Source organism: Oreochromis niloticus, linkage group LG17, assembly GCF_001858045.2.
Source record: "Oreochromis niloticus isolate F11D_XX linkage group LG17, O_niloticus_UMD_NMBU, whole genome shotgun sequence".
In the NCBI taxonomy this organism is placed as follows: Eukaryota; Metazoa; Chordata; class Actinopteri; order Cichliformes; family Cichlidae; genus Oreochromis; species Oreochromis niloticus.
Window position 1 is genome coordinate 34,421,510 of NC_031981.2, and position 24,525 is coordinate 34,446,034.

The 24,525-nt window shown below is 38.9% G+C and overlaps 1 protein-coding gene and 1 long non-coding RNA gene across 4 annotated transcripts in view; one reads left to right on the forward strand and one right to left on the reverse strand.

Moving 5' to 3' along the window:
• The window catches only part of LOC100700945 (anoctamin-4), a 50,193-nt gene extending 27,594 nt beyond the window's left edge, over nucleotides 1-22,599 (forward strand). For all 3 annotated transcript variants that reach the window (XM_025899807.1, XM_005460439.4, XM_005460438.4), the window contains 22 exons: nucleotides 619-663; nucleotides 741-872; nucleotides 1,140-1,246; nucleotides 1,974-2,029; nucleotides 2,197-2,318; nucleotides 2,495-2,629; nucleotides 3,675-3,771; nucleotides 4,256-4,316; nucleotides 11,459-11,541; nucleotides 12,752-12,892; nucleotides 13,097-13,261; nucleotides 13,515-13,551; nucleotides 13,696-13,807; nucleotides 14,082-14,139; nucleotides 14,800-14,897; nucleotides 15,839-15,981; nucleotides 16,976-17,128; nucleotides 17,215-17,362; nucleotides 17,448-17,567; nucleotides 17,899-18,004; nucleotides 19,893-20,096; nucleotides 22,004-22,599. In XM_025899807.1, coding sequence (XP_025755592.1) covers nucleotides 619-663; nucleotides 741-872; nucleotides 1,140-1,246; nucleotides 1,974-2,029; nucleotides 2,197-2,318; nucleotides 2,495-2,629; nucleotides 3,675-3,771; nucleotides 4,256-4,316; nucleotides 11,459-11,541; nucleotides 12,752-12,892; nucleotides 13,097-13,261; nucleotides 13,515-13,551; nucleotides 13,696-13,807; nucleotides 14,082-14,139; nucleotides 14,800-14,897; nucleotides 15,839-15,981; nucleotides 16,976-17,128; nucleotides 17,215-17,362; nucleotides 17,448-17,567; nucleotides 17,899-18,004; nucleotides 19,893-20,084 — 2,311 coding nt within the window. In that variant the 3' untranslated portion in view covers nucleotides 20,085-20,096; nucleotides 22,004-22,599. The remainder of the gene's footprint in view (nucleotides 1-618; nucleotides 664-740; nucleotides 873-1,139; nucleotides 1,247-1,973; nucleotides 2,030-2,196; nucleotides 2,319-2,494; nucleotides 2,630-3,674; nucleotides 3,772-4,255; nucleotides 4,317-11,458; nucleotides 11,542-12,751; nucleotides 12,893-13,096; nucleotides 13,262-13,514; nucleotides 13,552-13,695; nucleotides 13,808-14,081; nucleotides 14,140-14,799; nucleotides 14,898-15,838; nucleotides 15,982-16,975; nucleotides 17,129-17,214; nucleotides 17,363-17,447; nucleotides 17,568-17,898; nucleotides 18,005-19,892; nucleotides 20,097-22,003) is intronic.
• LOC100694002 (uncharacterized) lies at nucleotides 4,637-10,135 on the reverse strand. The gene is made up of 4 exons (XR_002056971.2): nucleotides 9,804-10,135; nucleotides 6,115-6,232; nucleotides 5,415-5,558; nucleotides 4,637-5,160 (listed from the first exon to the last, which is right to left on the reverse strand). It is a non-coding gene; the product is annotated as an uncharacterized LOC100694002 (long non-coding RNA).
• Nucleotides 22,600-24,525: the final 1,926 nt, after the last annotated feature.

A 24,525-nucleotide genomic window follows, 5' to 3' on the forward strand; every position in this document is an offset into this window, starting at 1 on the left:
GAGCCTGATTCTGCCAGGGGTTTCTTCCTGTTAAAATTGAGTTATTCCTTCACACTTTCACCAAGTGCTCCCTCATTTAGGGTCTTTACCCTACAATATAAAGCACCTTGAGGTGACTGTGCACAATATAAATATAATATTTAATATTTACTATTCAAACATACATTCAAACATACATGAAAATACAGTATAAAAAGCAAAAAAACCAGCTTGAAAGTCTGTATTTGGTATGGCCACCTTTATTCTTCAACCTTTCTTGAAGAGCATTCAGAGCTCTTTATGTTGGCTGCCCTGTTCCATTCTCTGTCATGATGATTCCCTACTGTTTCAACACTGTAATATAAAATTACCAATAAAAACAACACATAACACTTAATGAGATCCATTAGCTGAAAGTTGTAGCTTATTTCTATAAAAACATCTTAAAACCCCAGTGCACACAGTAATTTTATGCTCTGTGGCATTTATTGCACAGTTGAATAGATGGAAGCCCAAATTGGTTGTAAGGTTGTAAAAAACATTCATTTTATTTATTTATTTATTTAATGAATTAATTATCAAATGATAGCATCCTCCCTGAATTTCTTCTTCTCTTCTCATCAACATTCCGTTTTCCAGGAGGAAAATCTTCTACATGCACCGACGGCACAAGTTTATGAGCAGGTGAGTGTCCATGGCAACGTGTAAGTGGACTAAGCAAACCTCCACTGCTGCAGCTTCAACAGAAACTTCTTTTGCAGGATGGAGAAGCGCATCAACAAATTCCGTGGCTGGCTTCCCCGCAAGCCCATGAAGTTCGACAACGACAGGCTGCCCGACCTGGAGGAGAACGAGAGCTTTACCGCCCCCTTCAGTCGATCGAGGATCCATCAGTGAGTTGTTGAGGAATGCTCTTTTAAAGCTCCACCCCGAGAGACTTTTTGAACTTAATCTTACACCGCCAGCTGGTGCATTTTCCCATTTTCCATTCCCTCTTTTGTACTTTAGCCTCTCAAAATTCAGTTTGCTGCCTCTTATATGCAAATTGGTGCAAATTTGTGTGTAAAACACACTTTTGCACCTACGTATGTGCACGCATACACAAACAACCTATCAGTCAGAGCAGACAGACTTGTTCTAACCAGTTTGTTTCACTCCAGTTTCATCATCCACAACAAAGATACATTTTTCAACAACGCCACCAGAAGTCGCATCGTCCACCACATCCTCCAGCGGGTCAAATATGAGGAGGGGAAAACTAAGATGGGTAAGTTTCTACAGAATTAATGAAAATTACCAAAAAATTAATAAAAAATACATATTACTACTCAATGCACAAAATGCACCAGAATATTATTGTATATAAGCACTGTATATTTGACACTAAAAACATACAAGACTAAGAAATCCATTTGGTTTCCATTCTTTGTTCCACTTTAAGCTTAAGTGTAAGTAGACTCTAAATGTGATTTTACTGAAGTTTAATATTACTATTTCCTGTTTATCAATGCCTTTACATAAAAAAGCAAACAACAAACAGTCCTATCTGATGCATATTAATCTAAGGCCCATAAAAAATTGCAGCTTATGCTGTCTCTAAAACTCCAGATGAATTCTCGAAATCCTTTTATAGCAGACTTACAGTCATTGCTCCTGATTTTATCCCAGTGGTTAGTTGTGGTATTACAACAACAACAACAACGAAAAAAATCCTCTTCAGCTCAAACAGCGTTTCTGCAGGGACCAGAATTTCAGCTGATATCTGTAAAAAAAACCCAGCTGCAAAATTTTGACTCAGTTTTCATGAGGTTTTTCATGAATGTGTTTGCATGAAAAACCGTCTTCTCGTGCAAGGCTTGATCTGATTATGCATTCACACGGTAAATTCTAAATTTGAAGAGGTTACACTGTAACAGTATGGCTCCACCTGACTTTACTCGTTTAATGATTCTCTTTCTCTTTCTTTCTTTTATTTATTTATTCATTTTTTACAGGGCTTAATCGTCTTTTGAGCAATAATTCATACGAGGCAGCTTTCCCCCTTCATGAGGTAATTTGGCTCCTAGAAACCTTTCACTCATTCATTTCCACCACCTGTTTTGAAGTAATCATCGTTTGCTCTCACATGTGCTACATGAGGCCAGTGGTGATTCCTTTGCAGTAATATTATACCAGTACACACACAGATCATACACATATGTATGCATGCTTTAACAGGGGAGCTACCACAGCAAAAACTCCATCAGAACGCACGGAGCAGAAAACCATCGGCACCTCCTGTACGAGTGCTGGGCTTGGTGGGGGGTTTGGTACAAGTACCAGCCGCTGGATCTCATTAGGTAACTACATGCACACAGTTAGATCTGAAACCATATTGAAATGAAAACATCATCATCATCAGGTCGGTAAGACATCATGATGCGTAGTGTAGCTTTTACCACATATAGGTGTAGTTTCGAGGCCATTCTGAGGGAACAAACATGTTTTTTCTTCTTGCGCTCGGCTGTTGTTCCAGGAGGTATTTTGGAGAGAAGATCGGACTGTACTTCGCCTGGCTTGGCTGGTACACAGGGATGCTGTTTCCTGCAGCTCTAGTAGGCCTGCTGGTATTTCTGTACGGGCTTTTCACTCTGGAGCACTGCCAGGTCAGGTAAAGATACCTCCTCTCTGTAGTGATAAAAATGTGTGTCCTGCTATGTATTCTGAGCGTCTACAGAAGAAGATGCATTATTTTCTTCAAACTGCTGCATCTTTCCACGAATCCACGTGTGGGGAGCAGATTAAAGGTTAAGTTATTTTTGCGTGTGTACATTTATGTCCTTAATGTGTTAAAAATGTTTCTACTTCAGTCACAGACTGTTGCATATAATTTAACCTTTGCTTGATGCATAAAGTTAAAAGATTAAAACTAGCAACTTTTAAAAAGAGACTTTTTCATTTCATTCAGTTTTATATGATAGATTATGCAGAAAAAATAGAATCAGGCTGAAAGGTCTGTTGCTTTATTACATATTCAGGTTGTGTATCATGTAAATAAGTAATAAGTAACTAATAACTTCTGAAAATAAGTCATCGGTAAAGTAACAGGATTTCTTTCTTGGAGAAGTAATCAGTAATTAGTAACTAATTACTATTTTCAAGTAACTTGACCAACACTGCTCCTAAGGTATTTGCTGTGTCTCTCAGTTCTAAAAAGAATTTTGAGCCTCTTTGTTGAAACTATATATATATTTCTGTTTACAAAAACTTCAATCATATCTTGGCTGTTTGATTTAAAATCCACTGCTGTGTTAATACGGAGGCAAAACTACAAAAAATGTGTGTTTGTCCAGCAGATTATGGAGCTAACTGCAATTTGCAATTTGAGATGAGGCAACAGAGTGTGAAATTGTCCCCTGTAAGTGACTATACTGGATGCTGCTTAACTGAAACAAAGGAAATCAAACGTGCGCAGGCTTCTCTGGCTGAAAAATCCCACATAGAAGCAAATGTTCTCTGTAATGACTTTTCTTAAGAACATAACTTCATTTACCTGAACAGAGACCGCACACACATACAATGTTTTGCACTTGCATTTTTTAAGAGAACTCAGAGTTGCGTTAGTCGGGTTTTTCTGTGACTTTGGCTCTTGCTGGATGTTGTAATATTAGTCCTACTTGAATGCTTTGGTCTAAATGTTGTTTTTTGTCCTTCAGCAAAGAAATCTGCCAGGCCAACGACATCATCATGTGCCCCATCTGTGACCAGTACTGCCCATACCTGAGACTGTCAGACAGCTGCATCTACGCCAAGGTACACAAACAGGGAGACGAAATGTTCCCAGCAGCTGATACTTGTGTTTGTTGCCAATCTCAGTGTTATTTTAATAAAAATGTGTTACTGAAATATTTGTTTATCTGAAGCATCATCAAAAAGAGATTAATGAGGATACGCTTTTGGGGTAGCCCTATGTTTTATTCACAAGCTAGTAATGTATGCATGAATGTGCAGTGTCCTCAGTTTGTCACCCTTCAGTCAACTCATCCTACTTGGAAACACTGTGATGAAAATGACATTTTCATCATGCACAAGTATTCTTAGGAACATACTAACTGCACATAAACCTGCACTAAAATCTTTGACATTTTAAATCTGCTAATCAAGCATCAGTCATTTTATTTATGATATATTGTATAGTAGAACACTGTAATATGCATCTGTCATTGACTCAGGTGTGTAGATTTTTCCTAAATTTGCTTTTTGACATAAAAATGTCTGATTTTGTCTTTGTTTTAAGGTCACCCATCTATTCGACAACGGAGCGACTGTTTTCTTTGCTGTGTTCATGGCTGTTTGGGGTAAGTTGACGTTGAACTTTGGAAAAATGCAGCAGGGAAACACATAACTACGATGTTCGTACAGTGTTGTGCTGCTGCACTGATAACCTCTTCTGATGTTTTCTAAAAGATAGAGATTACTGTGCAAAAGTCTTGAGCCACCCCTCATTTATTTGTATTTTGCAGGGAACATGAAAATTAGGCTTCTTGAACTATATTCAGGTTGGCTGTCTTTTGCTCCATTCAGCCTCAGTATTAAATAAACGTGCACTTGTTCCCACTCCTGTTTGATATGTAAAGAGGATCAAATTAGGTGGACAGATACTGGAGATTATTTCTGCTTTATTTGTTTTTTATTTTTCCCTAAATGACTCTCTGTATATTGTTTACATGATCAAATTAACTGAAAATCAATATACAGAAATGAACAAAAAAGATAATTCCCCTAAAAATCATCAGGTATAAGGACTGGACTGAAAATGAGTGAATCAGCAGCCAATAGCTGAAGACACTAAAACATCTCAACACAGAGCTGAGGTGAAGCAAAAATGAATCTTTGTTCCAATATCAAAGATTTTCACATTACACAGTAACATCAGTTGCTTGTATTCCTTTAATACTCTAAAAACAAAACATTTCCATACTTTACATATTTAATAGATTAAACGGACATTTACAGTTTCATTAACACTGTTTAGAGCCTGGTTGAACTGTTAGACACGTGACTACTGAACAAGGTCCCAGTATATGTGCGGTGCACGCAAAGAAGCTGTGGGCTCCTCATAACTTTCCTCCACTGCTGACATGGCAGGTGATGAAGAACCAGCAGCATCATAAAGTTGATCCCTGGACTCTTTATAAATGCCTTAGTCACAGAAAGGTGGAGCAGAAAAAATGCATACAAAAGAGAAAAATTACCCAAAAGTCAAATTTCTAAAAGATTAAATTCAAAATGATACATATCAAAAAATTTCGATGTCTAAAAATAACCACACTCCTTTACTTGTGTTCCTGCACATTGATCTTCCCGTATATAATCAGAAATGTTGTTGAATTGTGTTTAATTCGAATTTCTATGTAAAAGAAGAACAAAAAAGTAGAGTAGCAACAGATGCTCACCAAGGATTTTTTTAACAGCGGCCGGCTGTTTGAGAGCCTCTCGTATTCTGTTGTCATACCTACAACATCTCAGCATGAAGAACAGAGCTAAACACAGCTGGAGGATGAAGATCAACACACACAGCACGATGACAATGTTGTTTACTGTTGAGGGTAAAACGGAAGAAAGAGGTACAAAAAGGTTTTAATAAATCAGACTGACAGAACAGGAATAAAACTTGGACCTTTGTTTCTTTATAATTACTATGAATTACCATTGATTACTTTCATAAATACAATGTACAGAAAAATGAGGTGTAGCTTCATTCAACATGAACTAATTATTGGATAAATTAAAAGATAATGCCTACATTTAGTGTTCAAAGAGGCACTAAATCATTGATACTTTGTTAGTTTTCTATGGTGGCCTAAGAGTACAAATGCACGGTTGAATAAAACAGTACAAACAAAATCTCTTTTTTCTATTTGTTTTCTTAAGCTGCAGTGCATTTGACCTCTCATTGCAATCATAATTTCTATATTCAACCAATATACTGATCGGTGTAAATCCCTTTTTTTAACACGGTGGTGTTGTGGTGAGTTGCAGTTGGATCATAAATTGAACCTGACTTAAAATCAAGACAGTTTTTCTAAATTTAAGGATTTTAAAGGATTTCAGGTACAGAATCAGAATCCCTGTGTATTGGAAATATTATAGTACCAGCTGATTGTTGTGCTGTGGACTCCAAGTGGATGACCTCTGGTTGAGACAAGACCAGAGACTGGTTCTGGTTCTGGAGGAGCCCCATCAGGCAGATCTTATTGCTCCAGGAGGTTTGCTGTGAAGGCAAAAGGACAGGCATTTGGAGTTTGATCAGCTGGGCTTGGAATTTCATTTTCAGCTTTTCATTGAAAAGAGGTTAAATTAAAAGCTCCAGTGGATGAGATACTTGTGTTTGTGAGCTGTGTATAGCTAAATAAAGGAATCCATTCAGTTCAATTTGCCAGAAACAAACAAATACTCTACAGCTTGTAAAAGCTCAGACCAGCGTTACAGCAAGCTGCCATGTCCTTTCAACTAATCGCTGGCTTTTCAACTTTTCAAATTCATTAGAACGCAATCTACAACTTGCTTGGGAAGCCATGATGTGATCAAAAAGGATTCCTTTGATTTTCTTAGTATGGATATCCCACTTGATCCATAGACAGAAAGAGTGCCACATGAGGTCCCGTTTCTTTTTCCTGTTTTCATATATGTCATTTGTATATATGGCTATTGTCTACTCTGCATAATGTTAAAAAATAAACTGAGCACATGGAGTTCTTATGCAAAGTAAACTACAACTTCAGTGCCACATCCTTCCTGGTATATTACCAGGGTGAGAGTGACTTATTAGCAATATGTTGAAGATTTCAATTGTGTTTTTTTATGCTCACCTTTATGTAGAAACAAACTTGTTGTCTATCGACCAACCATTTCCTGATTTTTATAGTGCTGATGATGTCGTGTCTGACATTTGGTACTGATCCATTATCACGTAAATACAGGACCATTATCACAGACGTTTAGCGTTTCCAGTTAGAGAAACATTTCATCACTCATCCAAGTGACTTCTTCAATCTCAGCAGAACCTTATAAACAGTACATTTGCACAATGACTGAAACTAGCACCACTGAATGAACAATGGGCTGTGAGGTCGGTTCCTTGATCATTAATGTGCAAATTGTCATGACCATTGATCAACAACCACTGATCAAAGACCATTGATCAGTGGCCATGAGTACCATTCACAGAGAGTTGGGGAATGACTGCAATCACAGGAAAGTAAGATGGCGACAGATGTACCCTTAGGCCCCTCCTAGATACCCTTTTCATGTAAATGGCCTCCTTGACTCCCCCGCATCAAACCAGCAGTCCTCCCTGTCCAGGATTGAAAGAGTGTCCACTGGTCTGTAGGTGTGAGTAGATTGTAGAGTCCTGGCTTGATGAGTTAGCTCTTCTGTGTTGTGCCATCCGCTTAGCCCGGATAAATTTGAAAACTACGTTTTCCTCTGAAAACGCTCCGCGTCCACACTATTGTTTTCAGTCGTTTTCACAGAGTTGTCCACATTGAAACAGCCGAAAACGCTTACGTTCCAGTACTGCGCATGGGTGAAACGCAAGACGATTCGACCTGCCTCATTTCTGTCTGCCGCTTATTTACTTTTCGGCTCTTTGAAACGATGCAGCAAAATGTCGAGGAAAAGCACAGAGTTTTTTAAATGGACTAACAATGAGGTGGAGTTGTTGCTACGAGTAACACAAAAGTACAAAGTTGCAAAACCGAGTGAGAATTAAAGAATTTGAAGAAGAGCTATCTGGTGCATGTACAGACTGATATTAATCTTTAATAGGGCTGTCAAAATTGAGCGCAAACAAAACAACTGCTGTACAGTGCCCTCCGCTATCTTAGTTTACTTGCTCACATGACTGCATCACATGACTAAAATGCGTCATCGTTTTCGAAAGTCTCCGTTTTCAAATGTATGCGTTTTCAAGACCGTTTTCAAAACGCTGCGTTTTCCTTGAGTGAAAATGCCATCTCAGTGTGGACGGGAGGCCAAAGCAGAGAGAGAAAACAACGTAGCCATTGTTTGGTTTCCCCCACGTATAAATCACAGCAATTCTCTTGGCACTTAACAGCGTACACTACATTACATTGTTTGTGTCGGGAGACCCGATCCTTGCGGTTGACCAATTTTTGTCGCAGCGCAGCACCGAGAAAATTTGTCTCAACTGTTCCGATATTCCTGACACATCAAACGTTTCCCCCTCTGAAAACGCTACGTTCAGATAAACTGAATGAACTTTTTGGGATAACAGCAGCTTATTTAGGGGAGAGCAATTTGTTATAAGTATCTATTATCAATATACTTCATCGGAATACACCTAAATGTCTTTAAATTTTAATTCTACTATTAGTGTGTTTTGTTGTGTTACTTAATAAAACCAAACGCAGCTTTCACAGTTTTTACACGTTTTAAAACTGGGACTTTTGGTGACCTGGAATGTAACGACTTGACTTGAGTGTCAACACAAAAGGATCGTTGTATTCAGACATTTTCATTAATGTTTGAGCAAAGTAATGAACCTAGAGGAGAAAATCAAACTAAACCATTGATCCTGTCTCGCTAGTATCGAGACGATAACAATACCAACATTGGTATCAATACTATGGATATTTAGACTGAGCCGCCCACCCCTGGTGGGGCTGTGCTGTCTACAAAATATGCCTGTAAATCAAAAGCTCCTCTCTGGGAAAACAAAATGCCTGATGACAGTAAACACCTCAAATTACATTTGCATGTGGCATGTTTTTATCTGTTTAAGATTCTGAGGATGATCTTAGGTGCACTTTCTAATGCTGCTGAACTGAGAAGTAATAATGTGATGGTCCAACACAGCGATTAAAAATGAGGTTTAAAGACTTACTTTAAAATGTTAAAGTGTTGCTGAAGATTATATAGTACAGTTCAGGCAGAGACATTCTTGACAGCAAGGTGCTAAACATCACTGCTGTGATGTGGGCTGGTTTCAGTCATTATGCAAATGTACTGTTTATAAGATTGGGGAAACCTGCAGTCAGCTGAGACTGAAGAAGTCACTTGGATGAGTGACGAAACGTTTCTCCCACTGAAAATGCTAAGTCCAGATGAACAGAATCAACTTTTGGAGATCACTGCTGATTATCTTTTGGGTGCTTTAATTTGCATATTTAATCTGTGCTGCAGGAAGAAAGAGGCAGCTTTGATTGTGCAGCCTCGAAAAAACTGCTGCACTTTAAATAATTCACTTTTCAGTAGAGTATATAATAACAGTCACCCACTTAGTATGGATGGATAGATAGATAGAGGGCATTCCTTGCTACTAAAGAGTTTTAAGTTTAATAGAGTTCTGCAGACAACCTCTGTAAACAACTTACTGAAACTTAAACTGTTAATAATATAGTGTTGCACAGGGCACTGGGATCTTGATAGGGAGCTATAACATTTTTACTCTACAATGAAATCTGCAATCCTAGTTCCTTATCTTATCAACTAACAAAGTTAACCAGCTCTTACGTAATTAACAAATAAGCGCCCAACTGAACTCTAAATAGTACAAAGTTAAACTCCACATAACAGTTTTTTTATTCCTGTATAATAATTGATAATTCCTGAATACACATAGTTGCATTTATTAGACATTGGACTACACATATAGAAACACCTGCCAAGTTTAGCAACCAGTGTAGAATACTAAAGCTGTTTTCACAGCTGCACTGGCATGTCAGAGCACTGTTTGAAGTCTGCAAATATGGCAAAAACATTCCCAGTTTTCTATTTTTATTTAAAGAAAAGTCTAAAAGAAAGTGCAGTAATTTACCGACCTTACATCCACTGCTTCTCGCCGCTTGTCCGAATTAATTTTTGGGTTCAACTGCAGCACAGAATCCACTGAAATCCCCTCATTAAGGTTCCTCAGAAGTTCTCTCCCCTGCTGTTTCCTCATACAGCTGAGTGTTCGCTCTGAAAATACCTTTCTCTAATGCAGCTTCAGACAGCATGTGGGCATGACAGAGAAAATAAATGAAGAGCTTGTTTGAAACACTGAGGATGAAGGCCTCTGATCTGAGCAGCGTCTGCAATAAGTAAGCTATCCGGAGGACTTTGTTCGGCAGGATCTAACTTCCATGGCTCAGCACTGTTTCTGAGTTGTCGTGCATTGTAAACACTGGAATCAGAAAGCACTTTGACACGTGACATCTTCAACACAGTTGGATAACACAGGCATCATATCAACCTCTCACTATTTACCACTCTGCAGTTAGGATTAACTTAATAGTGCACAATATAAAAATCTGTGGTGTAGAAAATAAGTGCCAAAACACTATTCTCTCACCCAGAGAGTGATGCAAGTTATTTTTATTTAGTGATGTTTTAAAATTTAAACAAGTAAAAGCTGAAATGTTCCATCTTTTGTGCCTATTTTATATAAACAGTTGGTCAAATTACATATATACAGTGGTCCCTCGCTATAACACGCTTCACCCTTCGCAGCCTTGTTGTTTCGCAGATTTTTTTTGTTCAATATTCCATGGTTTTTTAAACATGGAGAGACATGACAACACAAGCTTGACAATGACATGACAGACTAGACAAGAAACAAGACACAAAAACCAAGGAGACAGATGATAGTAATGACTAAACTAAAACTCCACTAGATCCTAAAAAAGACTAACACAAGAACTTATAATCACAAACCTTCCATAAGAAACTCAAAAATACAGAATAAACTGAAAACGCTGGGTCAGAAACCTGACACAATTCTTGCTAGCATGCTTTAAGCAAGCGAAGTTGTTGCAGTCCAAAACTACAAGATGAATCTGAGGGGTGTACTACACTCATGGGTTATCGAGCCATGTCTGTGTCTTGAAAGTGGCGCTTTACTGGCCAAGTATGTGTATGCATACAAGAAACTGGGGTCCAGACAATAACACATATGGAGCATATTATTGGAATAATATGTGCAGATATGAAATCACCACCAGTTCTCTGGAAAATAACATTACCAATCCTGAAAGATCCGTTGGTCTTCTAAGCACGGATGGTAGGAGGGTCTAAGGTTTTTCTGATCATCAGGTTTAGGGTTAGTGAATCCAGATACAGGAAAAATGCCCTCAGTATTGAACTTGCTTTGTAAACACGTGTTTAACAGAAAACTCTTACTTTAAGCTCGACTTAGCTTTCTGACCAATGCACTTTGCTTTTTAGTACAAGTATCTGACTTGTTGATTAATATCAGGCCAATATTTAAAGATTGTGACCATTTCTTCATTATTAAGTCTTGTACGTCTAAATTTGAAGCATGTTATCTCCAAAAACTTGACGGGATCATCAATATTGTAGACATAATGACAGAAGAAGCATCTAACAGAAGAAATTTAATAGAAAGTTGATTAGTGCTTGGTAGGAGCCATGTAATCCCATCCTGGGGACTGTTTAGGAGTGACACAATGCAAACTTTTTCGTTCATGTCTTCCAGCAACGGTCTTCCTGGAGTTCTGGAAGAGACGGAGAGCTGTCCTCGCATATGACTGGGACCTCATTGACTGGGAAGAAGAGGAGGTAAAGTACCTGTAGCTGTGGCTTATCTGCTCCCTTTAACATAAATAAATAGTATGAAAAGAAATTAGGAGGGAAAAGATAGTCAATTCTATTTCTAGTTATTTCTTTTTTTCTTGAACAAGCACTTCTTCCCTGGAGAAATGTTGGCCTACTCACACCCTTTTCAGTCCATGTCAATCTCAAAGCATATACTTAAAAAGGTGGAGATGTTGTACTGAGAGCCTACGTCAAGTCTGTCTCAGTTCATTTTATGAGTCACTGAAAATCTGCAGCTCTACAATGAAAGCTCAAACAAACTAAAGACCCACACAGCTGTCATAATGTAATTTCTGTGGGTTTTTATGTTCTCTCCTGTCTTGTGTATCAACCTCCAACCATCATCTGTCAATCACATAATAGATAGTGAATGCGGTCTTTGAAAAGCTGCTCTTCTTTTGATGTAAATGTGATTCAGAATTTCAATCTGCTTTGTACGTAACATGAGAAGACAGGCTTTTGGTCAAAGCTCGAGGACATAAGGGTGGTTTGCAGCCACTTGGTTGTGCCTCTACACTGTCCCAGCTTGGATATTATATCCTGATACCATGTGTCAGGCACCTTTGGACACAGCCTGCAGTTTGAGTCCTGTTGGCTGTGGTAGACTCTTGCCCAAATAGATCTGGTGCTTAAGGCCGGTTCTTGTGCTGCCATGATCAGAACCTCTGTGGCCTTTTCTAGCCACTGGTAGGATTTCTTAACATCAGAGACTCCCTCTATCTGTTGGTGGTACATCCCATGATACCCATATCTGTGCTTTACAGTTTGTATTAAATATTTGTGCTGACACCCTGGGTTTGTTTTTCACACAATCCTATCCATGTTCTTTTTTGAGAGAAGAAGCTTTCTCTGTGGTATCCCTTTCAAAAACGTTATAGTTGTTCAGTCTTTTTCTAATTGCATTGACATGTCATGCCATTTATCCCGCTAACTGAAGTCCAAGTCTGAGCTGTTGCATCACAAGGAGTGACCTTACGCTTTCCACTTCTGTGAAGATTGTGTTAATACGTACCTCAATGCTATAGTTACTTTATCTGTGAACTGCCTGTGACTTGCACCCTCAACTATCCAATCATGTGAAAAACTTCTCAGCAGAAATGGCTGCTAACTAGTAGCTAAACGTGTTCTTTCTTACTACAGTTTATGCTCATATGTGTAGTCTGTTATCTTTCAGGAAGAAATACGCCCGCAGTTTGAGGCCAAATACTCAAAGAAGGAGAGGATGAACCCTATATCTGGAAAACCTGAGCCTTACCAGGCCTTCTCTGATAAATACAGTCGCCTCATCGTTTCCACATCTGGAATATTCTTTATGGTGAGTTTCTGGAGCAAGTGAGCATTAAGTAAAAGATGTGTTACTAAATGTGCCAACTGCTTTTTGTCTGCAATTACAATTTCCATTGTTCCATCTAATACTAGACCTCTCAGTTTATAGACTAAAGTATTCAGTTATCATATATACATACATAAGTATTTACAGTTGAAATGTTCTCTTTTTCTTGTCACTGTCACGTCACAGATATTGGTGGTGATTGCCGCCGTGTTCGGCATCGTCATTTACCGAGTTATCACTGTCAGTACCTTCGCTGCCTTCGGCTGGGCTCTCATCAGGAACAACTCTCAGGTGGCGACCACGGGCACGGCAGTCTGCATCAACTTTTGCATCATCATGCTCCTTAACGTGGTAAGTTTCTGCTGTTTGTCGACTGCACTGTGCAGAAGTAGAGCAATGACGAAATAGTTAATACATTAAATAGTGTTCTAAATGTAACGGCTAATACATGCATTGTATGAATAGTTACACAGATACATAGAAGATTGGGCATTATTTTGTTTTTTTCTAATGCTTTTAACACAATTTTTAGACAATAAATTTACTGTAATCGAATTTAAATGTAAAGCCCTGACAAATACATTTAATTTCACCTTTTTTACAGCTTTATGAAAAAGTTGCTCTGCTTCTTACCAACTTAGGTAAGCTGGTGACACACAACTTAAAATAAGATAATCTTATAATAATCTCAAGGCCTAAATGCTGCCCACTACTCTGCATTTCTTTTTGTACGCATAATGTTACAATATTCCTAAAATGAACTCCTTCTTTCTGTTTAACCACAGAGCAACCAAGGACAGAGTCCGAGTGGGAGAACAGCTTTACTTTCAAGATGTTCCTTTTTCAGTTTGTCAATCTTAACAGTTCAACTTTCTACATCGCCTTCTTCTTGGGAAGGTCAGTAAGTCACAGGCAATTCACAAATACAGGACACAAGCAGTAATAGTTGAATCATGTAACCAGTTTCACACAAATATACGTAGCTGAGTTCCTATTAGCTTATTCTTACACTGGCTAGTTGCCTTGTTTAGCAAGGTGGCTGTATATTTTACTGTGATATTAAAGTCAAGTGGGCTTAATGTAGCTTATAGTGACGCTAAACATGTAGCTCTAATTGTGTGCCTTTTTACTCTCCTTACTCCTGTTGTTTTTTTCGACCCTTGGTTGACAGATTCACAGGCCGACCTGGTGCATATCTGCGTCTCATAAATCGCTGGAAACTGGAAGAAGTGAGTAATGACTTTCCTTTTCCCAGTGGGGAATAATCGCAAGGCATTATGGATTGACATGTTTCTAAATTGGGCATTAAGCTATTACTGTATGGCTAACCACCAGGCATTTAACCCCCATCATTAGTAAGTGGTACTTCTGGGAACATGCAGGGAAATAATACAGTGGAGTGGTCTAAGGGGACAAAAGGCCTGAGCCAACGCTTTTAGGTGCTGAGCTAATGTTTTCCCAATTGTTTTCCCTCAGCAGCAGAATGGAAAAAGTCTCTATAATGTGACATGTACAGTACAAGTGTAGCCTCAGTCAGCCTTTTATTCCCATGCAGAACCATTACTGTCCTGAAAGACATTACTGCCTTGACTGCACATTTAAAAAGCTGCTAAAGGTTGCAGGCATAAATCATAATCATAAGTGTATGAAAAATAATTACAGGTTGTGACTATAGCTTTTCCGAAATAAACTGCATTTGCATTGCTGCAGTGGGTGTTTTCCAGCAAGTGATGCTTACAAAACCTGGAAGACTCATGCCTGTATCAGTGATTAGTTCTAGCTATCCTGGATTCCTTCTTGAAAATGAAACTGTTTTGTTTACACTTTAAAACACCATGTTGGCAAAAACTAAAGTTTGATTTCATGCTATCTCTTTCTTGTCTCCTCAGTGCCATCCTAGTGGCTGTCTCATTGACCTCTGTATGCAGATGGGAATCATCATGGTGCTAAAACAGACGTGGAACAACTTTATGGAGCTCGGCTACCCGTGAGTTCCGTTTGCCACTGTAACCTTAAAATAATATAAACCTGTTATGTGTTTAGACAAAAAGCAGCATCTGGTGTAAAATTTAAAATATATGGCGCTAGTTACTATGGTGACCTCTTACGTGTATGCATATGGAGTAACATACAATAATATATAATTCTATCCCATTTTATTTAATGCTGAATTGCAAATGCATTTTGCTAGCCAGTGCTAGCATTAGCTGATGACTCTCTAACTCTTAGTAATCTGAAAATTTGAAGAAAAACAAACGAACAAACAAACAAAACACAGTTATGGCAAAACTGTCAAACATTCAATTTCAGAACTGTTGTTCACAGCTGGGTACGTCACAGTGGATACATTCATCTTTTATATACAGTCTATGTTGGTCAAGAAACGGCAGTGTCTGTCATGGTTGGCTGTGTGGCAGGCAGGCAGGCAAGAAAAAGGACCAAAAATGCAGGACTCTCAAAACGGGACTGGAACTCAAAATCGCAGCTTTATTGTTGGCAAAACTATCTCATAATAGATATCCTGCTTTTCTAACCTTGTGATTCATCATCTACTGCAAAACTGGTCTCACTCCCATTTTGTTTGTAGTTGTTTGTTTTTTTGTTTTAGTTTTTTTGCCCACACTTCGATCTTTCCCTGATAAAGTGTTTTTCTCTTTTACGCTTTTTATAAATTAATTCATTTATTTATTTTTAAATCAAGCATTTGGCCAGTACTTACTTATGGTCATGTACCTAGCTAATGGCATTCCCATGTTACTCAAGTGTGTTTGTGTGCAGCTCCAGTTACCATATGGTTACATTTACTGTGTTTACAGATCTGGAGAGCTTTTAAATTCACTTGAAAACAGCAGTCTCTCGTGTTCCGGAGCACCTGGACTTACTGTAGTTACACAAGAAGATCATGCCCAGTTGTTTTTATTTCTTCAGACTGATGCAGAACTGGTGGACGCGGCGGAGGCTGAGGAGAGAACACGGCCAAAATGCAAAAGCCGGCTTCCCACAGTGGGAGAGGGATTTTAACCTGCAGCCAATGAATGCCTACGGACTGTTTGATGAATACCTGGAGATGAGTATGTTGGATGCAAGCACAAAATGAATGAAATAAGCTTTGCTGGTAACCTTTGATATCGGTTTTGTATTTTAAGGTTATCCTAAAATGCACTCTACAGTTTAATCTTCAGAATTTATCTAAATAATTTTTTTTATCTTGTGTCCCAGAAGCTTCAATCCATGTTATGTAATTCTGACACTGCACTATATTGAATTAGAGCTAGAAGCCTTTCCACGTGCTTTAAGGAGCTTTAAGGTGCATTTGATGTTTTTGATCATTGTTTTGGATTTTCATCCTACAGTTTTTAAGTTCACCCATTCCCAGATTTGAAACCACTCAAATAAATCCACTATACACTTGCTTCAAGTCATAAAGAGCTGAACAGGACAGAAACTACTGCCTTACATTCATGTAGCGGCCAGTAACATGACTCTAAATTCTTGCATTCCAGTCTAAAAACAACAGTTTGAAAACACGATGAACATCTAAAGGAGATGTTGGACGTCAGGCATGTAAGAAAAACCGAGTTCAAGGTAGCTACTGGTTTTTCTCTGCATTTGACCCATTCACTCAGTGAAGCAGTGGGCAGCCACTAAGCAGGCGCCCGGGGAGCAGTGAGTAGGGACGGTACCTTGCTCAGGGGTACCTCAGGGTAGCCGTTCAGTGGATTCGAACCCCCGACCTTCCGATCATGGGGCGACCACTCTTCCTACTGAGCTATCCCTGCCCTTGCCCCAGACTGTATACCTTTATACAGTCTGGCTTCATTAAACCTAATAACCACAATCAGCCAAAACCTTCTCACAACACTGGTTTTCAACTCGATAAATAAAGGTTAGGGTCAACAGTATCATTCCTTCATATTTGTGCATGAGTAGATATCTGTATGTGCAAGCACTTGGCAACAGTGGGAAGGAAAACCTCTCCTTTAACAGGAAGAAACCTCAAACAGCAGCCATCTGCTGTGGCCGGCTGTAGTGCAGGCCTCTGAAGTCTTCCGCTGTTTGTTTCAGTTTTACAGTTTGGCTTTACCACCATCTTCGTGGCAGCTTTCCCTCTGGCCCCTCTCTTGGCACTGATCAACAACATCATCGAGATCCGTTTAGACGCTTACAAGTTTGTCACACAGTGGCGACGCCCTCTGCCATCACAAGCCAAAGACATAGGTAAAGAGTAAAATGCAGTACGTTCCTTTATTACAGAAACACTTTCCTGTTTGTGGGGTGTCTTTGAAATCATTCTTTATTGGCAGGGATCTGGTATGGCATTTTGGAGGGCATCGGCATCTTGTCCGTCATCACCAACGCCTTTGTGATCGCCGTTACCTCGGACTTCATCCCTCGCCTTGTTTACGCCTACAAGTATGGTCCCTGTGCTGGTCAGGGCCGAGCAGGGGAGGGGTGAGGGATGATTTTACAGTTTTTGCTTTAATTCTGTGTTGCTGAATGCTGCAGTTGGTAAAATCATTTCCCATATGTGCCGCAGGTGCATGATGGGTTATGTCAACGCCAGTCTCTCAGTTTTCCGGGTGTCAGATTTTGAGAGGAGGTCGCACCCCAGGACGAATGGCTCGGAGCTGTTTGGAGAAGCCGTGAAGTACTGCAGGTGGTGTGAGAAGTGAAAAGCTGTTATTTTGAGGCAGCTGTATGTAGAAAACAGAAACAATGTGTGCAAACAGAAGTTTGTTTATTTTAAAAAGGCTTCAGCTAAAAGCACAGGATCAACCATAAGATAATCCACTACTGTATTCATGATTCTATTAACTGAGTGATCTTACTGGGATCCACATTGGACTAAAGTTACAGAACATCATTTTGGAAACGTGCCAGTTGCTGCCAGCATCCCAATTTTCCTGCTCACGAATATGAGTAAATGAGTCATCAATGTTTCTGTAGGATGAACTTTGACCTTTGTCTTTTTCCCCCTCCCCTTTTAGGTATCGTGACTACAGGGAGCCTCCAGATTCTGCCGAGCCTTACTCTTACACTCTGCAGTTCTGGCACGTCCTGGCAGCCCGGCTGGCCTTCATCATTGTTTTTGAGGTCAGTCTTTTGTAGTCACTGACAAATGACAGCAGGCTGCAGGCTGCCTTTGGAATTAGATTCCTTCTTATTATTTTGTCGGCAGGTTTTCACCTTTCTCTCTTATTTATCAGGACCCACCAACAGTGCTGTGAAAAAGTACTTGACTCCCTTCCTTCCCCCTTCAAACTAATTCTAATTTTATAGAAAGATAAAAAGAGTAAATGGAAAATTCATTTTTTAAATATTGATTTAATTGATCAAAAAGCTATTAAATCTTACCTCGACCTTAGTCTAGGTGAATTAGTTGTTGTAAACCAAATTTTTTGGATAACTGAGTTTTAGAGTACGAGCCACACGCAGGAAGACCTGTTGAATCAAGAAATCACTTAAATAGAACCTGTCTGAGAAGCTGAAGAGGTCTAAAAGATCTCAAAAAGAAGAACATCATGACACGATCTAAAGAAACTCAAGAAGATCTGAGAGAACAGATAAGAAACAAAGTCATTGACACCAGGGTGGAGGGGTTACAAAGGCATTTCTAAGGCTGAGTGAGGTCATTATTTACAAATGGAGAAAACTTGGAGCATTCACAGGAAAGTCCACCCTTCCAAAATTTCTCTAAGAGTGCATCAGCAACTCATCAAGGAGGTTACAAAAGAACTGCAGGTGTAAATTGTCCCTAAAGGTTAAAGGTCATAGCTCAAAAATATGAAAGACACTGGGCAACAATGGCACCATGGGAGAGTTGAAGGAGAAAGCCACTGCTGACCATAAAGAACATAAAGGCTCGTTTCACAATTGCTAAAAACTATCTTACATCTGCCATAAAACTACACAACATCATTCAAGCAGGCAGACATGGTGGTAACAGTGTGATGGTCCACCTCTGAATGGCTAAAAATAACAAAACTTCAGGTTTTGGAGTGACTATTCCAAGTCTGAACTTAAATCTTTGATCCGTTCATGTCTGAAATCCCTCCAGTGTTGCTAAATTAAAACAGTTTTGCAAAGAAAAAATTTCTCCACAGTGAAGTGAAAGACTCATTGCCAATTGTCACACTGGATTGCAATTCTTGCTACCAAGGGCGGCACAACCAGTCACGTTTAGATGGATTGTTTTCCCCTTAATAATAATTTAAAATTGCAGTTTGTATTTACTGGGGTTACTTTTGAATAATAATAAAAGTGTTTAATGATCTGAAACATGCAAGTGTTACAAATATGCAAAAAAGTAAGAAATTATGAAGGGGTTAAATGCATTTTCATAGAACTGTGTTTTTCTCAATGTTTTTCTCAATATTTTTCTCTAATCTAATAAAGCCTAATAGAGACATGGGTCTAGTGAATATTTTTAACCATGACCCATCAACTCAAATCGTTTAGAGACTAAAGATTTGAAGAAGTGCATAAAAAGTGCAGCCACAGAAGCCCAGTCACGTTCTAACGTTGCTGTGACCAAAATAGAGTCATGCAATTTAAAAAAAACATGTTCTGCTTCCTGTGTTTGGCATTCTGATCGACCTATTCCAGCTTTCAGCAGCTGGATGAGTGCACTCTTCTATTTTAGCTCACACGCTCTAAGTAACATTGCAACTAATCCAGATTTAGGAGGTGTAAAAAAAGCATTTCATAAATCCAGATTAGAGCTGCTCGGGTACAGTGTATTTATCAGAGAAGAGGCTCAAATAAATGTGTCACTCCAAAATTTTTACCATCTTTCAAATCATTTGTTATGCTTTGGTTTGTGAAGCATTTAACTGATAAAGAGCCAGTCTTTTCTGTTAGGACATAACAATCAAACCTCCCGTAAAAGAAGAAAAGCATTACCGCATCTTATCACGTCAAAGTGCTTAGCATAGTGGAGGTATAGGTCTGGGATTTCTGATAAAGTTTTGTGTTTTTGTAGCATATGGTCTTTGCCATCAAGACTCTGATCGCGTACCTGATCCCCGACCTTCCCAAGGACCTGCGAGACAGAATGCGCAGGGAGAAATACCTGATCCAGGAGATGATGTATGAGGCTGAGCTGGAGAGACTGCAAAAGGAGAAAAACGAGAAGAAGAAGAAAGACAGGGTCCACCATAAAGAATGGCCCTGAACACACCAACAGGTACATGCAGAGAGATTTTCTTCATGTCCATGAAACACTTGTACTGTTTATTAAACTCCCTTTAGTGAGGAGGAGGAGGGGGGTAAGTACACTATACCAGTAACTAAATTACATTAAAAATCTAGTTCAAAATGGACTGTATATCAAAAAATGGCTACCATGATGTCATCCATTTGTTTGTGAATGCGTTGGGGTCCAGTTACTCTGTAAAATGACCTGAAACACAGTGTCATGTAATTACTATTTAACAAACCTGAGGCTACAGTCCCACACATCAGCCCAAATCCCTATCCTAATGAGGACAGGCCTACAATCTTTCTTTTAGTAGTTGCATATGAACACAAAGCAAAGAAACCTCAAAGGGGCTGCTGCAGTGATTCTGCTTTAGTGGCATGAACAGGTGGAAACAGAGGCTTCAAGCCTGACTGCTCATCAGATATCTAAGTGAAGATCAGGCCTATTAAAGATCAGTGTTTGGTTGCTGGGTTGGGGTCGGCATATACTCAGCTAGAAAATCACTCTGGGTTTTGGCTAGCTTTGCGTTAGCATGCTGTCTGTGCAGACACATGCAAAAAATAAAGTTGCGCTATCAGTAAAATGTGGCTATTTCTTTCCTGCATGCAGTAGTAGTTCCACTTTACCGTCACGTTCTCATCCTTTTGTGAAATAAAAGTGATGCACATAGTACCGATTCACCACTTTACCCGAATTCATCTGATTATAGTGCAAGTGCACAAGAAGACAAAAAAAGCGTTTGATGTGTTTTTGCTTATTTCTGCCGCTGAAGAACCTTCGTAACAGAAGTAAACAGATAATTATAACTGCAATGTAATTACTGAATTTAGTACCATATTAACATATTACATTACAGTATTACTGACAAATATAATGTGATTAATCACGTTACTTGCTTACTTTGTCATGCGTTACACCAGTACACTGGTGAAGACTCATGTTGATGGTTTAAATTTATCAATTTGGCCACTGCTGTTCTTTTAGCCAGTATTAGGCGTATTTGGACAGACAGCGGTGTGCCTAAAACTAGAATACCATAAAGTGTATGGGCGCCATATGCAGGCATGAGTGTCTCCCAAGTAACATAGAGAGGTTACACTCGTTTGTAGTGGCATTTACTGCTTTACTACCTTTTAAAGATTTTTACTGCTAAGTTTTAAAAGTTTAAAAAGTCTGAGTTTTTAATACTTACTGGTGTGAATCAGCTATAGAGACCAAAAGCCTTTTTTGAATAAGGGTGTAAACATCCCTGTTTCTGCTATGAAGTTTTACCAAGAGAGTCTTTGGAGACAGTCTTGAGGAAATGCAGTATTTGGCACTAATGCATTAGCTTCCGTTTTCAGCTCTGGTAGTTGCCATTTGCTCACAACTAACATCTGCATATGGGGACTATGAATTTCAGTCCACCAGAACAGCTGTTACAGTATTGTATGTACTCTAGCAAGCAAGCAAATTGTGCTAATGTTTAGTCCTGACTAAAAATGTGAACTGATTGAAAGCCTGGTTTATGTTTTTTCTCTCTACCCAGTCTATCCACAGAAATTCAAAAGCTCATGTAATATCTATGACCAGGAAATAAAGGTTTTTGTGTTTAATAAATGTTATAGTCACTTTTACCTCTAGTAGTTTTAATAAGCATTTCCTGTTACTGGACTAAAACCCAGGACATATGAATTTATTACAGAGTGAAGTTACTAAACTGCTGTTCAGGGTATTGCTCAAAAGATGACATTAAAAGCAGTTTTCTGCCACAGTGGAGGAATGCCGTGTATATTCAGTACAATGTCAGCAAAATGTATTCAAACTGCAATCCCAAAAAATGTAAATAAAGCTGTTTGTTTGTCATGTTTCTCTGTGTTTGTAAGCTTTACACGAGTGTCTCTTATTTCCAGGTAGTCAGCAGGTCTTTGGTTTTCACAGCACAGCAGAGGGAGAGTGCCGGGTTTCCTGCATGTACTGGACTCTCATCCCTTCCTCCTGCTATGTCAGACCAGCCCCTCCTGTTGGACAGTTTCTGAACTGCATCTAGCCCACCGTCACACAGTGACTTTGGAGCCCATGGCTGCAAAACTAAGAGAAGTGCTCTGGAACATTTGGCAGTGGGATTTGCTACTTTTCCCCCTCCAGTTTGGACTCTCAGCAGGGTACATCTTCAGATCCTGAATGTAGATTTTAAGCAAGATGAAACTTTTCCACATTTTCTGTTTTAGATGAGAGGACCTACTCTCCTGAGCTTACTAGATAACAAACCCTGTTTACATTTCTTCTTGCTAAGGGAGTTCACATTTTGCTTTATTGTAAATAAATGTATTTAAATGAATGTCAGGCTATCTGCTCTGCTATAGTGTAGTGCAAGAAAAATAAAGTAACGTAAAGACCTATTCTATCAAGGCTATGGCACTGTCCACAGTTTGCCTATATTGGAAATGCTTTCCACTTGAATTTAGATTGATAACTGCAGTAATAAATATTATTTATTGTAAAGACATTTGATGTTCCCTTTCTTGAATATCTTGAGTCAATAGATGTTTGTTCGTTTAAACATTATAGTCATTAACACTGCAAACAAAAACGAAAATGTTTTGGTAAATTCTTTCACTGCATCCAATTATTTTCTTCATGTTTTTACATTTTTTTTTCATTGCAGGTGAGTCAACACTCACTAAAAAGTGAAAAAGATGTATTTATTTAATTGAGTTCCTACCACAAGGACACAGACTCACATATATTTCGAGTTAATTAATTCCAGAGTAAAACCACAGAGGCAAAAATGTCAACTTTCTTTAGAGGTGCAAACCAATACGAACAAATGGGATAAAAACAGTCAGCAATAATCAAATGGATAATAACTTTATTAATGAGTATTTACTCTCATACTTCCTCTATAATTGGTTCATTATTTTCTTAAAATATATTTCCCAATGAAACGGTTAAAATAAAAGTGAACATGGTAAAGTAACTATTTTCTGTTACTTCATAGAGTACTTTTATTATTACACCGCATTTTAGAGGAAGATATCAGACTTTAAGTTACTTTTTTCTTTTAACAGGAAGTAGAACTCTTGAAATTAAGAATCTCTTTTCAAGAGTGCTCTGAGCCAAGATAAACAACATGAGGTCCACAGCCCTGATTTTGAGCCAGGGCTCTCTTGCCGTGTGGAAAAGCGCTCACCACTGGGCCGCACTAACACACTGAGGTCGAAGTCATCACTGAGAGCTACTTTTGGCTGCTCCCCTGCCACACGGGGTCACCACCGCAGGTACCTCCACATGTTTGATTTGGCAGAGTTTCACACTTCCTGATGCATCACCAAAGGGGATTATTGTCCCCGGCTAGAAATGAAGTAACATTTCCCTTTCCAGGCAAGTGTAAAAACCAGTACTTTTCTACTAACAGTACACAATCAGTAATTTTTGGTTTTATTGAATAGTTCTCCTCAGTCTTGGTAACCGGGGAAAGAAGAAAATAATCATTCTAACATGTTTTGCTAAAATTAAAAACAATGACTGTAACTTTTTTGATTTGTTACTCTTTACAAAACTGTCACTGACTTTTCCAAAGTTTGCCATCTGAACCAGATACCGTTAAAATAGTGCCAGATACAAGTAAATTTAACACAGAGTCTTGCTTTTTATTCATTTTTCTTGTATTAAGAAGAAAAACTTTATCTGTACTGAACTCTGTTATATAGGGTTGTATTGTTGTTTTTTAACATCACTTTCACTGCTCAAAGCTTTCATGACACGACCAGGTATTGAGTTCAGAGCTGTGAATTGTTGTGCATTTGAAATACTCTAATCCTGGGTAACACCAGCATTTATCATCGCACACCAACAGAGGGAGTCAGAGCCTTAATTTGCAGTTCACATTTTGTTAACTGACCAACCTCTTCCAATATTAATAATACCCCGATGAAGACAGAGCCATACCTCAAGGCAAATTAATGAATAAATTCCACGACAGCCTCTAGGTTTGCACTCTTTTGTAGATCATACACAAAAATGAAGGAATCATTGCTATCATCACTAAGATGCTTTTTTATGCCCAAACACATCTGTTTATCAAAGGTCTGTCACTCTCTGGTCATTTTGTACATGCAAATAATCATAGATTAAAGAGCAGAGGATTGTCCTCCAGCATGGATTACTTTGGTGTGGTGGCCTTTGCGCAAGCTGCAATTTGATTATTAAAAGCAGGGGACAGAGGAGGCAAACTGTTTTGTTTCCTATTAAGGGGACTTTTCTCCCCTGTAAGAGGATTACCCCTGACACACGCTCAGGAGTTACATAAGGCTGTCAGAGGATAACATCTGACATTTTCTCATATCCTGTATTTTGGCAGCTCGGCACTCTGTGAAATCACTATAGTTAAAGGTACACATGCAGTGAACAAGTAACGAGGCATATGTGGAAA